The following is a 16,490-nucleotide window of genomic DNA, read 5'->3' as shown; positions in this document are numbered from 1 at the left end:
TATTAATTAGTTAAATTTATTAGCTTATTATCAATAGTATTAATTACGTTTTTGAATTATAAATAGTTGATTTATAAACTTGTAACTATAAGATATATTTTATTATATATTTATGTAATATTTTATTAAATATATATATATATATATATATATATATATATATTTGTAAATTTTTAGCAGCCCAACAGTCGAATTAAAAAAAGATTAAATACAAAATTATTTATTCCATTATACGTTTCGACACTTGATGTGTGTCATCATTCAGTAATCTAAAAAACATTTAACATAAATGCACAAGTGATGATAAATATAAATATATATTACAATATATATATATATATATATATATATATATATATATATTTGTAAAATTTTTTGCAGCCCAATCGTCGAATTAAAAAGAGATTAAATAACCAAATTATTTATTCCATTAAACGTTTCGACACTTGATGTGTGTCATCATTCAGTAATCTAAAAAACATATAATATAATATAAATACAAAGTTGATGATAAATATAAATATATAAAAAATGAGGAAATTATACATACCAAACCAGGAAAAACAACAGAAAAAATTAATTATGATGTAAAACTGATTGAACACTAAATTTGTGTAAAATAATAATATACTATTATATTAACAAACGAGAAATTGAAGGAGCACATATTGCCCTCCTATATTTTATGTTATTAATAGCGGTGCATTATGGACACTGATCAAGGCTACAAAGCAAGTGTGGTCAGGCAATCCTTCAATTTCTCATATGTTAATATAATAGTATATTATTATTTTATACATATTTAGTGTTCAATTAATTTTACATCATAATTATTTTTTCTGGTTTGATTACTGAATGATGACATACATCAAGTGTCGAAACGTTTAATGGAATAAATAATTTTGTTATTTAATATCTTTTTAATTCGACGATTGGGCTGCAAAAATTTTACAAATATGTATCAACGTCGACAAAACTATCATATATATATGTATATATATATATATATATATATATATATATAAATTATTATTTTAGGACTTTTTCCATTAAATGGACCAAGCCATTGGGCACCTGCAAAAGCCCTAATGGAAGCCCTTGCCAAAAAAGGACACCAAGTCACAGTCGTCACACATTTTCCACGAAAAGAACCCTTAGCCAAGTAATCAAAAATGATATATCATTTTATTTAATAATATTTTATTAATTATTAATTATATTTTTCTAGTTATAAAGAAATAAGTCTGGCAGGTACTCTGCCAACAGTTATGAACAATATGAGTTACAGTCTCGTTGGACAAATGGGGCTCATCGGGACTGCTTTTGTCGTTTGGCACTTGACTGGAAGTATTTGTGTAAAATGTTGTATCCAACAAAACAGGTACAGTAATTAGAATATAATGTTATAATTAAATTATTAGTATTATTGATTTAGTAAACTTTGTTTGCAATTTTGTTTATATAAGCCTGGGTTCGAAAATATGATAACTGTTTTGGCTTGGTTGGCACTAGGGAATGCAATACCGATGGAAAATTTCAATACCGGTATTTCGGTAATTTTTCATTTTAAAACCGGTATACCGGTAAATTACCGGTATTTTTATTATCTTAAACAAACGTGAACAAAATTGAAAGTTACTAGGACAAATATAAAAAGTGTATATACAGCTACAACTATATTCAACTAAACAATAAAATAAAACAATAAGTTTATTTTTTTAAATAATAATTTAACAAAATTATATCCAATTTAATTAATTCATTATCACTATCGAATATATTGAGTACTTTTCACGAAAAACAAACTTATGAGTAAGAAAGATCAAAAACTCATAAAAGATCATATTACATTATTATAATAAACTGTATTGTCTGTATCCGATGTGTTAAATTAGCATAATCTCCAAAATTAAAACAATAATTCTACACTAATTTAAGATCGGATACTTTGTCAAGATAAATAATAAGTTACTATAATTGTTGAGTATTTTTATTTAAAACAATGTGATGCTTCTGTAGTATTTTCAAACTTCGAAACGTTTTCGAAAAATAATATTTTATAATTGTAATAACAAGCAAAAATATTTAGTAATTATCAAATTATTATGTATATAGTTAGAAAAAATAAATATTACGCAGTGGTAATCTGTATGATATAAAATATTTTGGCGCAAATATCACATAAAAAAATCGTTACATTTTTACAAAAGATGAAACAAACATCATAATCTGTCAGTCCAATTCTATTTATTGTAACACGATATGAAGCCCTATGGAAAGCAATAATTATTCAGTTTAATGACGAGTTGAGATAATATTTGACATTTGTTCATCATATAGAATCACTTGAAGATATAGCTGTTTATGCGATTATGGAATTTAAAGATAAATTAGTTCCGAGAAATTTGAACATTAGGGTATTATGTATCAAATAGCGTTTATGCAAAGATACTGAAAATACCGGTATTTTAGGGGTAAATACCGGTAAAAATACCGCCGAAAATTCGGGCGGTTTACCAGTAATTCGGTATACCGGTATACCGAATTAATAAAGGTTTTCTGCCCCTGAGACTTTTTCTGAAGAAAATTAGGGTTTTTATTTATTTTCCATTAAATATTAGGGGGACCGGAAAGTAATGTCGTTTTCTTACGCTAAACTACAAACACATACATTTTTAACGAGTCTTTATTTTTAATCAATGATGTATTCCCCATCATTGTCAATAACCTTTTGCCATCCAGTGAGTAAATTTTCAATCCCTGATCGATAAAAATTAATTGGTTTTTCGGAAAAATATCTAGAGATGGCATTTTGGATATCATCCAAATTTGCAAATGTTTTGCCACTTAAAAAGTGTTGCAGCCCTCGGAATAAGTGGAAATCCGATGGTGCGACATCGGTCGAATATGGTGGATGAGGCAAAACGCTTCTGTGTTGTGTCGTTGAAGCAATAAGTTGCATGTGATTGATCGGTTAGCCTTATTCTGTTCGGACAAATTATGCGGGACCCAAACACCTGCTCTGCTTACTTTCCCAATCTGCTTCAAATGTTCTTGGATGGTCGACCAAGGTTGGTTGAGACTGTTTGACAATTCCTCGATCGTCTGACACGGATTTGCTTCCAATTCCGCCGTTAACACGTCGTTGTCTAACGCTGATGGTCTTCCTGATCGATACGAGTCGGAAAGATCAAAATTACCCGATTTGAACTTGGAAAACCACCTTTGGCATTTACGAATATCCAGTGCTTTTGGATAAACATCGCAAATGTTTTTGGTAGCAACTGTTGCGTTATTTCCCTTGCGAAACTCAAAGAGCATGCAATGCCGGATGTGTACCTCTTCTGGTATTTGGCTGCCATTTTACCCAAAATTACAAAAAAAAAAATTGTAATTCAAATGTTTATAAGTAAAGAAATCACTATGTCTCACAATGTCTTTGGTACGCCTCTGAACCAAACAATGAGCTGACAAATGACAATCAAGTATTGGCATGCGCAGAAACGACATTTGTTTCTATTGATATGCAATCAAATAAAATAAAATTGTAAAGATAACTTATAAAATGCATATGACTAATGTACATGTATATAACTAGCTGTAAGTGGAATTCTGTCTTAAGGCAATTAAGGCATCGTGCCTTAAGGCAAATTTTTTTAAAAAAGATTAACATTTTTGAAAAAATTTTACTTCGAAAATATTAGATTTTTGAGAAACTATAAATTTGACAAAAAATTTTTTTTTTGAAAAAAAATTTTTTTTTTGAAAACAAAATTTTTTTGAAAAGAAAAATGTTTTTTTTATTTTGACTTATTTTGGAAATTCTGAACTTTTTTTCAAAGCAATCGTACTGCTTTAACTGCTTAGAGACGAAATGTCAAAGCGCGTAAGCGCCGTATCGCCGTCTAACGGATGAACACTGGTACGGAACCCATAGATGTGTAAAAATTTTTAAACTTATTGTTAAAATCTCTATAAAATATCTGATAATTTGATGTGCATATGTCTAATGATCATTTTTGACCGCCAAATGGCATTTTTTTTTACTTTTATCATTAGATCTTGGAAACCGCTAGACCTGCCTTCATGAAAATTCGATCAATTCTTCATCTTGTCAATACAAGTAAAATGTTTTTTGAATTATTCGAATCGGACGCTCCGTTCTCTTAAAAACTGAGTTACCGTTTTCGGCACTTTTTGCCCCGTTTTTTCGGAACGGCTAGACCTGCCTTCGTCAAAAACTAATCAGCACGTCACCTCATCAATACGAATCGAATGTTTTTTGAATTATTCAAATCGGTTGATCCGTGTTCCCGAAATCGTCGACGAAAATTTGTATCCGCACACACATACATACATGCACACACACACACAGACACACACACACATACATCCATTTTTTCCAAGGTATGCCAAAATGTTCAGAAACCTCTGAAACGTAAAGATATATAAAAATTTTCATTTTCGATTTTTTTGCGATTACTATAACTTGCCCTACGGGAAGTTAACAAGGTCATCGAAAGAACAATAAACATAAAACCCTAAATATTTACCCTCCCAAATTTACATTATGTAATGGTCTTTTTTCAACATTTTTTTTTATTCTAGTTTTATTAATGCGGAATTGGAAAGTACATGGAATGTACATACAATTTAAAATTTTTACCCTCCTACTACAAATTCCCATTTTGTAATTTTCACTTTGGATTTTTCAATATGGGTTTTCTACCCCTGAGACTTTTTTAATTTTCCTATTAAATAAACTTAAAACTAGGGGTGCATGGCATCGCGCCTTAAGGCAAATTGCTGGAACTTTCCGTACCAAAAATTACAATTTAAAAAAAACTATGAAGAAATGAGATTTTTGAGAAATTTTGATATTTTTAGAAAAAAATGACTTTTTGAAAATTCGACTTTTCAATTGAAAAATACGTACAACCCTAAATTTTTACCCTGCGTTTTTCCAAACTTGCATTTTGTAATAGTCCTTTTTTTAACCAATTTTCCTTATTTTAAGTTTATTAACTTCCCGTAGGGTAAGTTATTGTAATGGGCCGAAAATCGGAATTGAAAATTTTTACATTTCTCGACGTTTTGAAGGTTTCTGAACGTTTTGGCATACCTCAAAAAAAATGGATGTGTGTGTGTGTGTATGTATGTATGGATACAATTTTTCGTCCACGTTTTCGGGCGCACGGATCAACCGATTTGAATGGTTCAAAAAACATTTGATTCCTATTGATAAGGAGATGTGCTGATTAGTTTTTGGCGAAGGCAGGACTAGCAGTTACGGAGATACGGTGCAAAGAGCGCAGAAAATAGAAATCGAGTTTTTGAGAGAACGGAGCATCCGATTTGAATGAACTAAAAAACATTCAATTAGTAATGATTGGGAGAAGGTTGGTTATTAGTTTTTAGCAAAGGCAGGCCCAGCCATTTCGAAGATACGGAGCTAAATGTGCAAAAAATGGCAGTTTTTGAGAGAACTAAGCGTCCGATTTAAATGATTCAAAGAACTTTCTGCTTGTCTTAACAAAATAATTGATTTTGGAAAAAAAAATTGTTTCAACTTTTTTTTTTCAAAAACAATTTTTTTTGTATATCGAAAATAATTCAGATTTCATTTTTAATTCTGACTATAGTTCTAATATACTTTACAAATAATTTCAACTCTGCAATTCAGTTTATATAATATTTATAAATATTAGACAATGTTACAATATTTATAATAATCTCTTTGAAAACATTCAGTATTCCTCGAACATTTTGTTACGGTACGGGAAGTTCCAGCAATTTGCCTTAAGGCACGATGCCATACACCCCACTAGTTTTAAGTTTATTTAATGAGAAATTAGAAAGTACATCCGACCCTAAATTTTCACCCCCCTATTTTGTAATTTTCACTTTGGTAATTGAATTATTTAACATATCACTTGATAATTGATATGAACAGTTATCAGTTTATTTGTACAAAGGTAAAATTTTTCGACAAAAAAAAATTTTGTAGAGAGTTGTTCACCTCTGAGTAGAAACTCTTCCATCTACCTTATCTAATTTTCATAATTCATCGTAATATTATTTTTTTTTTCCTAGTTTCAAGATTTGGCAGCCTCCAATGAAAAGTACGACTTGATAGTTACAGAAACTTTTGGCACGGATTGCTTTTTGGGCTTCGTCCATAAATTTCAAGCACCATGGGTGTCTTTATCGTGTGCTATTCCTATGGACTGGATGGCACATCAAGTGGATATTCCAACGATACCAAGGTAAAATATATAACTAAACTAGTGGTGTATGGCATCATGCCTTAAGGCAAATTGCTGGAACTTCCTGTACCGTAATGAAATATTCAAGAAATTTTAAACGTTTTCAAATATATTATTATAAATATTGTAACATTGTCTAGTATTTATAAGACCTACATAAACTAAATTGCAAAGTTGAAATTATTTGTTAAAAATATATTAGAACAGAATTAATATTAATATCTGAATTATTTTCGATATACAAAAAAAAATTCCTTGAAAAAAAAATTTTTGTATCTTCGAAATGGCTGGACCTGCCTTTACCAAAAACTAATCAGCACATCTCCCTATCAATAGGAATCGAATGTTTTTTGAACCACTTAAATCGGTTGATTCGTGCGCCCGAAAACGTGACCGAAAAATTGTTCCATACATACGTACACACACACACACACACACATACATCCATTTTTTCTGAGGTATGCCAAAATGTTCAGAAACCTTCAAAACATGGAAAAAAACCATTACTATAGTTAGTAAAGTTACTATTACTAGTTAAAAAAGAACCAATAAAGTGAATAATAAGTAACAATTGCCTGGTTTTAACAATAAATGAATATAATGTGATTTAAACTATTGATACATTCTTTCACATATTTTATTTTTTCCTAATATTTAAATTCAATTTAAGAAATGTTTATATTCCTTTGTGAATCAGCGTGTGTGTTTTCAGATGACATTTTTGTGTGAATGTCTTGTTGCATATACTGCATTCATGGGGGCGTTTTTCACTATGCAAAAGCATGTGAGTTTTCAGGTAACCTTTTGTTTGATAGTCTTATGACAGATTTCGCATGGTAAAGAGCGTTCTTTGCTACTACTAGGCTTGTGATCGACCATATGCTCTTTTAATTGATCAGATTCTGCAAATGATTGATCACAAATGTCACATTCATAAACTGATGCCTCGACTAACTCCTGTTTGACTCCTTCTTCGAAAGTCACTTCAGAGTTCTTGAAATTTTCTAAACAGGTTTCATCATCCTCAGAACACGATTCAGATTTAACAACATCGTCAGAAACATCAATATCATCCTGAATTTCGTGTTTAATGTCTTCTTCTGAATATTCTAGTGGTTCAATTTTAATTGCCGGATCATTCATTGACATAAGTGTTTCTTCTGACATTTTTAAATATTTCAACTGCTTATACTCACTTACGAAATAATTGAAATGATTCCAAAATAGGCGTGGGCTAAATAATAAGCTAGTTTAATCAATAATTAACAATCCTTTTCAATACCGTAGTCCATAAATGATTTCAACTTAAATTAAATTTATAATTTGACATATGGAGCATAGAGTATACTTACAGAAAGATGAGACACTTCTCATATCGCTTTCGCATTTAACAATGGCGCGCATTTTCAAATTCATTATGTTTCTCTGTGTCTAAACTATTTTATTAAATAATATTAATTTTACAAACGTTTCGAGACTTGGTTTGTCTCATCATCGGTGTATTATAATTTAAAATTTTAAGACCATTTAAATAAAGTTTCCAGCAAGTGAAAAACAGAATTAAATACAAAAAATATAAACCAATAGAAAGTAAACACAAACTAGTGGGGTGTATGGCATCGCGCCTTAAGGCAAATTGCTGGAACTTCCCGTACCGTAACGAAATGTTTGAGGAATACTGAATGTTTTCAAATAGATTATTATTAATATTGTAACATTGTCTAATATTTATAAGAATTATATAAACTGAATTGCAAAGTTGAAATTATTTGTTTAAAGTATATTAGAACTATAGTCAGAATTAAAAATAAAATCTGAATTATTTTCGATATACAAAAATTGAAAAAAAAAAAATGAAAAAAAAAATTTAGAACAATTTTTTTTTTCAAAATCAATTATTTTGTTAAAACAAGCAGAAAGTTCTTTGAATCATTTAAATCGGACGCTTAGTTCTCTCAAAAACTGCCATTTTTTACACATTTAGCTTTGTATCTTTGAAATGGCTGGGCCTGCCTTTATCAAAAACTAATAGACACTTTTCCCAATCATTACTAATTGAATGTTTTTTAGATCATTCAAATCGGATGCTCCGTTCTTTCAAAAACTCGATTTCTATTTTCTGCACTCTTTGCTCTTTATCTCCGTAAATGCTGGACCTGCCTTTGCCAAAAACTAATCAGCACATCTCCCTATCAATAGGAATCGAATGTTTTTTGAACCATTCAAATCGGTTGATCCGTGCGCCCGAAAACGTGGACGAAAAGTTGTATCCATACATACATACACACACACACACACACATCCATTAGTTTTCTGAGGTATGTCAGTAAAATGTTCAGAAACCTTCAAAACGTCGAGAAATGTAAAAGTGTTCAATTTCGATTTTCGGCCCATTACAATAACTTACCCTACGGGAAGTTAATAATTCATAACTTTTGCTAATCGTTAATACTTTTATTATATTCTAGTTACGTTCCACACATGATGACTAATTTATCGGATCGTATGGACTTTTGGCAACGTGTGAGGAACTTCTTGATGCACATCTTCACCTACTATGGGTAATAATAAATACATTCTGCAAATTATATATATATATATATATATATATATATATATACTAGCTAACCCGGCAAACGGTGCTTTGCCATAAAAAATATGCCTGAATTGTTAAAAAATTAATAAAAGTGCCAAAAATCAAATATTTAACAGATTTGGACTCTGATTCTTTGACAAATAGTTAAAAATTTGTTATAATTTTCAAAATTATTTGACCTCTCTTACTTCAAATATTAATTCACTCGCATCATAGTTTTTTGTTTATTATACTTTTGTCATGTCATATATGTCAATAAAATTTTCTTTCAAATATTATTTATTTGTTAATAAATTAATAATTATTTTAAGTCATCAATGAATAATTATATAATTGTTAAATTTATAAGTTTGGCTAAATCAACACAGGAATATTGTGGAAATAAATATTTTTTTACATAAAGGTCTGATTTTTGACATTTGCATTTTATTTCAAATTAATTATAATTGTCAAAATATTTTCTTTTCGGTCAAAATTTAATATAATATGATATAATATTTAGTTTGTCTAGTTTGTTTTTGTCAGATTCCAATGATACCCTCAGATTGTACTATTCCATTTAATAGGTTACAATTTCCTGTAAGATTAGCATTTGCGATAACAATCAAAATATATCTTAACTGATATATTAATAATAATATTATATTTTAATTACACAAATTTCTTTACACTCCGATAAATAATTCCAACGCATCATAGTGTTTTGTTTATTTTAATTTTGTTTATGTCATTTTTTTTTAAAACGCAGTATCTTTATCTAAATATACAATTTTTTATATAAATATTAGAAGTAAGTCGTTAAACATTTTTTTGTGAAATGTCAAAATTTTGTTTATGATTAATTTTAAATTCAATATGCCGCTTGTTTATTGTGATCTATAATGTTTTGATGAAGTTTTGGTATTCGAAATAATTTGGTAAGCTAATCAATTAAATCTAAATCGTAAATCTATTTATATAATTATTTTCATAAATATTGACAAATGACATTTAATTTTTTTACATGTCAACATTTATTTAAATTTTTAAGCATTGATTTTTAATTAAATTTAAAACTATAAACAGTGATTTTGAATATAGAATTTCATCAAATTTGGATTTCCTTAAATTTTGACATTTGTCATTTTAGTGTTTTGTTTTTTTTTTGGCCATTTTCTGTCAAAATTTTTAGAAATTTATAAAAATTATATATTTATATTTTAAATTTACTTTTCAAAATTTCCTATAACCTAAGTTGGATATATATGCACACGATGAGCCAATAAAATTTAAAATCGGTTCAGTAGTTTGGGCGTCCATCGCGAACCAACATCGTGACACGAGATTTACATATATAAGGTTGTCAAATATCTCCCTTCCGCCTTTTTGTATTATAAACCAAGAGCAAAAAGGCGGAAGCGAGATATTTGACAATCTAATATATATAGATATATAAATCTGAGAACCGACACAAATATTTTACACGACTCTTATATAAACATTAATAATTTATAATTTTTTTTCATTTATTTATTTTCTTCAATAAAAAGTATCACATGTTTTTTAGTACTGAGTCAAACATTGCAAGGGGATTGTTCGTGTTTTTTGTATATCAAAAATTGAATGTAATTTAAATAAAAAATTAAAGGATGTGTAGTATATAAGTAACTGTTTTTTGAAATTACACTGAAGATGAGACATACCGGTATATATACTATGGCCATAGTCTCGAAACGTCTGTAATTATTAAATAAAGCGTGTGTTAAAAATCTGAGTAATGTATTGTTCATATTTAACATTTAATGTATATATATATATATATATATATATATATCAATTATATATTTTATATTTCTCAGTTATCACTACGTATCAAGACTACCCTCAGAGTCCTACATGTCCTCTACATTTCCTGATGCTCCACCTTTGCAAAAATTAAGCACTACACCAAGTCTGCTACTGTCCAATAGTCATTTCTCGTTGACTGGTGCCAGGCCTTCGAGTCCTGCACATAAAGAAGTCGGTGGATTGCATATTACACCAGAACCTGCACCCTTACCACAGGTATAAAAAGAAAATAGAAGATTATATGAAAATTAAAGATGTTTAATATTTTATAAATTTAACCTGGTTGTGGCTGCTGCTCGAGAGAGAATGAATTCCGCTATAAGGGGGTGTACATTAGGGAATGCAATACCGAATTACCAGTAAACCGCCCGATTTTTTGGCGGTATTTTTACCGGTATTTACCCCAAAAATACCGGTATTTTCGGTATTTTTACGTAAGCGCTATTTAATACACTAAAGTTTAAATTTCTTGGAACAAATTTATTTTTAAATTCCATAATCGCATAAACAGCTATATCTTCAAGTGATTCTATAAGATAAACAAATGTCAAATATTATCTCAACTCGTCATTAAACTGAATATTTATTGCTTTCCAAAGGGCTTCAATATCGTGTTACAATAAATAGAATTGGACTGATAGATAATGATGTTTGTTTCGTCTTATGTAAAAATGTAACGGTTTTTTAAGTAATATTTGCGCCAAAATATTTTATATCATACAGATTACCCCTGCGTAATCTTAATTTTTTTCTAACTTTATACATAATAGTTATGATAATTACTAAATACTTTTGCTTCTTATTACAATTATAAAATATTATTTTTTGAAAACGTTTCGAAGTTTGAAAATACTATAGTAGCATCACATTGTTTTAAATAACAATACTCTACAATTATAGTAATTTATTATTTATCTCGATAAAGTATCCGATCTTAAATTAGTGTAGAAAAAAAATTTTTTTTTAAATATTGGAGATTATGCTAATTTAACACATCGGATACAGACAATACAGTTTATTATAATAATGTAATATGATCTGTTATGAATTTTGGGCTTTCCTACTCATAAGTTTGTTTTTTGTGAAAAGTACTCGATATACTCGATAATGATAATGAATTAATTAAATTGGATATAATTTTGTTAAATTATTATTTAAAAAAATAAAATTATTGTTTTATTTTAATGTTTTTATTGTTTAGTTGAATATAGTTGTAGTTGTTTATACATTTTTTATATTTGTACTAGTAACTTTCAATTTTGTTTACTTTTGTTTAAGATAATAAAAATACCGGTAATTTACTGGTATTCCGGTTTTAAAAATGAAAAATTACCGAAATACCGGTATTGAAATTTTCCATCGGTATTGCATTCCCTAGTGTACATTAATCACGTTATCGACTTTTTAAAGATTTTTGTTCCAAATATTATTAGACAAAATTTAATGCTAATTTGATGCAGCAACATATTTTAGACCTATTTCTTTAGATTTATTTCCAACTCTAACTTTAGATTTATTTCCAACTTTGACTTGTGATCACTAAACACTAATTCTTGGGAAAGCTCACCTTGAATATATCTGTATTCATGGAATTTTAGGAGTATATTACCCAATTTAAATATGAAACTTTTATTTTAGGATTTACAGAAACTGTTGGACGGTGCAAAACAAGGTGTCGTGTATTTTAGTTTTGGTTCAATGGTGCAATCTGAGACGATACCTCAAGAGAATCTTCAAATAATGTTGGATACTTTTTCAAGGTAACATATACATTTAATATAACGTATATATATATATATATATATATATATATATATATATATCTTGAAATTGTTTATTTCGACTTTGAAACATATTATATAGTTTTTTCAGCCACAAGTCGAAAAAATAAAAAATTAAAAGAAAGTAAATATAAAATCTTATTTAATACGTTTCGAGCTATTATACTAGTAATACTCATTATATATAAAATATATAAAATTTGACAACTAGAACACAAATATTTTGTTCCAAAAACAAATATATATATAGGTTGTCAAATATCTCCCTTCCGCCTTTTTGTATTATAAATCAAGACCAAAAAAGCGGAAGGGAGATATTTGACAACCTAATATATATATATATATATATATATATATATATACGAGGTCTGTTCAAAAAGTACCGGAATTTTCGTTTTTTCAAAAAATATTTATTTATTCGTCTACATTAATGTGGTCCCCTTCAAAGTAGTCCCCTCCAGATATAATACACTTATGCCAGCGTTTTTTCCAATTTTCGAAGCACCCTTGATATTCACTTTTTGATATGTCCTTGAGCACTCTCAGCGATTTTCTTCAATCGAGGAAACCGCCGTCCTTTCGTCCTTCAAATCCATTCATGGGTCCCTTCAACTTTGGGAATAGGAAAAAGTCACACGGAGCCATATCTGGTGAATTTTGCACTTTGCAACACTTTATTTCATTTTTACGCAAAATTTAATACAAATTCTTTGACTTTTCAATTCTTCCATTGTAAAAATCGCCGAGCTCAGAAAAACACGTCGAACCTTAGCGACTACCACAGACAAAGTAAACAGTGAATATAGCTGAAAATTTCATCATACTTTAGGGGCATATATACCAACACAATAAAAAAAAATTTGACAATCAGACACTCCAGACCCGCGAAATTTAAAAATTCCGGGTACTTTTTGAACACACCTCGTATATATATATATATATATATATATATATATATATATATATATATATATATATATATATATATATATATATAGAACTTTAAATGTGAAATCTAGTAATTAAAATATTTCGAGATCTAAAAAAAAGAAGAAAAAAAGTTATAAAGTGTTAAAAAACTGTTCAAATATTTAAAAAATCTGACTTACTTACATACGTTAAACAGATTCAGCAAACCTTTTTAGGTCAAAATTTTTTTCAATATATAAAATAATGGGATTATTTAAATCAAAAGTGTGTTTAAAATCTTGCATATGTTCAGATAGCATTGTTTTGTATTGATTTTTATATTTAGAATTATAATTATGTTGAAGCATTCTCTTAGATATACGTATATTATGAGCTCTCCCCAATATAGAATTTTTCACAATCATTACAATTCACTTTGTAAACGGAGTCAACAGTTCTATTTGATTTTAAAGAAGTATACAAAGAATTTTGAGTATTTTCAAATTTGGAAACTAAAAGAAAACCTTCTTCAGAAAATATCTTTTTTAAAAAATAAGTAAAACTGCCTAAAATTGGCAAAGAAACAATACCTTTAAATTTATTTAGAAAAGATGAAGAATTAAAATTACATTTTATTTGTTTTACAAATTATTAACTTTCCGTAGGGTAAGTTATTGTAATCGTCTAAAAATCGAAATTGTAAATTTTTGCATATCTACACGTTTTAAAGAACGTTTTGGCATACCTTAGAGAAAATGGATGTATGTGTGTATGTATGGTGACAATTTTTCGGTCACGTTTTCGGGCGCACGGATCAACCGATTTGAATGGTTCAAAAAATATTCGATTCCTATTGATAGGGAGATGTGCTGATTAGTTTTTGACAAAGGCAGGTCCGGCGGTTACGGAGATACAGAGCAAAGAGTGCAGAAAATAGAAATCGAGTTTTTGAAAGAACGGAGCATCCGATTTGAATGATCTAAAAACATTCAATTTGTAATGATGGGTAGAAGTGCATGGTGATTAGATTTTGGCAAAGGCAGGTTTAGTCGTTTCGGAGATACCGAGCTAAATGTGCTAAAAATGGTAGTTTTTGAGAGAACTAAGCATCCGATCTGAATGATTCAAAAAACTTTTTGCTTGTGTTGACAAAAAGAGAAAATTTTTTTTGTTTCAATTTCTTTTTGGACTAAATTTTATTCTTCGAATGTTTTGTTATGGTACCGGAAGTTTCAGAAATTAGCCCTAAGGTACGATGCCATGCACCACTAGTTTTTTTTATCAAAATTTGTCATTTACAGGTTACCCCATTTGGTTCTGTGGAAAGCAAACCCGAAGAACTTTCCACAAGGTTTAGTAGTACCCAAAAATGTAGTTACCCAACCATGGTTACCTCAAAGGGACCTTTTGGCTCATCCCAACATCAAAGTAAGTATATTTGTCACCAATACAATACAATTATTATTTTATTATCTATTATCTATTATTATCTTATTTTATATCTATGTCCACTCCTCCAGGTCTTTGTGACTCATGGAGGTCTCTTAGGAACCATGGAAGCCGTTTATTGTGGTGTCCCAATGGTCGGTGTGCCTTTATACGGTGATCAAATGACAAATGTTAAAAATTATGTGAGAAAAGGTATTGCTAGAATGTCTTTGTTCATGAAATTCAAGAAAAATTCGAGAAGTCTTTGAAGGACGTTTTGCAGGACGTTGGATTTAAGCAGAACGCCATCAAGTAAAGTAGATAATAGATAGATACTTTTTATTTTATAATACATAGATACTTTTTAATTCCCTTGATTGATCATTTACCACCTAGACAAAATTGATTGTCACATTTTTTCTATGTAATGTTATATATATATATATATATATATATTTATTAATTCAAATGTCCCGCCATTACTATTAGTGATGTTGGCAATAGTGTTCCCCTGGTATAATTATATATCTGCCATCTTTTGTTTATGTTAAAACTGTGTAAAATAACTCTCTTGCTGCTGAACCGCGATACAAGTAACATTTAAATTAAATTGAGTAATTTTAAGAAAGCTTTTTTATTATACCACCACCTCTTGTGGAAATATATTTATTCAGAAGTGTTAGTTGCATATCTTTATTTAAAAATCATGTCAGTTAAAAACAAACATGGCGTCCACCTGAAGTTAGTAACGAATTAACAAAGAATAAATTTCTGTTAGATACGCTCTGGCGCGAAAATTCAAATACCTAACAGAAAGTTTAAGATGGTAAAATATTTTATGCAGAGGGTTCAGAAGGTTACACATTGGAAAGAGACTTTGTAGAAAAGTATAAAACATATTCAAAAATAGCCTCGTTTATAAAATCAATATATAATGACATTTTTTGCTTTTACTCCTACTGTCTCCTGGTCAATTGCAAAATGGCAACAAATGTCTACCTTCTCCTGTTATTATTTTATTGTGTTTCATTGTATTTTTTCCTTCTAGGGTTTCTAATCCATTCCAAAGACAGGCCCATTAAGCCTCTGGACGAGGCAGTGTACTGGACGGAGTATGTTATAAGACACCAGGGCGCTCCTGCAATGAGAACTGCTGCAAGATATTTGAATTGGTTCGCTTTGCACTCGTTAGATGTAGTCGCCTTTTTATTTATTTGCATCTTGGCTACTTTGGTAGTCGGAATGTGGAGCAGATTGTTACGAAGGTAATAATAAAATAGTAATAATAATTTAGTAAACGATATTAATTAATTCAAGACTGTTTTAGCTAAACTATAAATTTAATTAATTTGGAAATATGAACAAACGACACTCTTTTTTGCACTAACTTATTAAATAATAATTTTCACAATCGTTTCGAGACTAGGTTTGTCACATCATCGGCGTGTTATAATTTAAAATTTAAAATATGGAAATATGGAAAATAAATTTTAAATTATAACACACTGAAGATGAGACAAACCTCGAAACGTTTGTGAAAATTATTATTTAATAAATTAGTGCAAAAAAGAGTGCCGTTTGTTCATATTTTTAAATTAATATCTATTTATTCACTCAGAATATATTTGTTATAAATTTAATGCTCATGGCAGTAATACAATTGAAATACATCTTGTAGTATGC

The 16,490-nt window shown here is 29.0% G+C and overlaps 1 protein-coding gene across 1 annotated transcript; it reads left to right on the top strand.

Annotated features, from left to right (window-relative positions):
* Nucleotides 1–1,031: 1,031 nt before the first annotated feature.
* On the top strand, nt 1,032–16,043 carry LOC113367782 (UDP-glucuronosyltransferase 2B31-like; the record flags this gene model as incomplete). The annotated part of the gene is given in 10 exon segments (XM_026609362.1): nt 1,032–1,162; nt 1,229–1,381; nt 5,954–5,975; nt 6,094–6,266; nt 8,735–8,827; nt 10,701–10,905; nt 12,328–12,449; nt 14,681–14,807; nt 14,900–15,068; nt 15,856–16,043. Coding segments are annotated over 10 exon segments (1,383 nt in total), but the record flags the coding sequence as incomplete, so codon positions are not given.
* Between the last annotated feature and the right edge of the window lie 447 nt (nt 16,044–16,490).

Source organism: Ctenocephalides felis, unplaced genomic scaffold, assembly GCF_003426905.1.
Source record: "Ctenocephalides felis isolate EL2017-DRISC unplaced genomic scaffold, ASM342690v1 CF-g0.4_SCAFFOLD_01170, whole genome shotgun sequence".
Lineage (NCBI taxonomy): Eukaryota > Metazoa > Arthropoda > Insecta > Siphonaptera > Pulicidae > Ctenocephalides > Ctenocephalides felis.
This window is presented reverse-complemented; position numbering and strand designations above follow the sequence as displayed.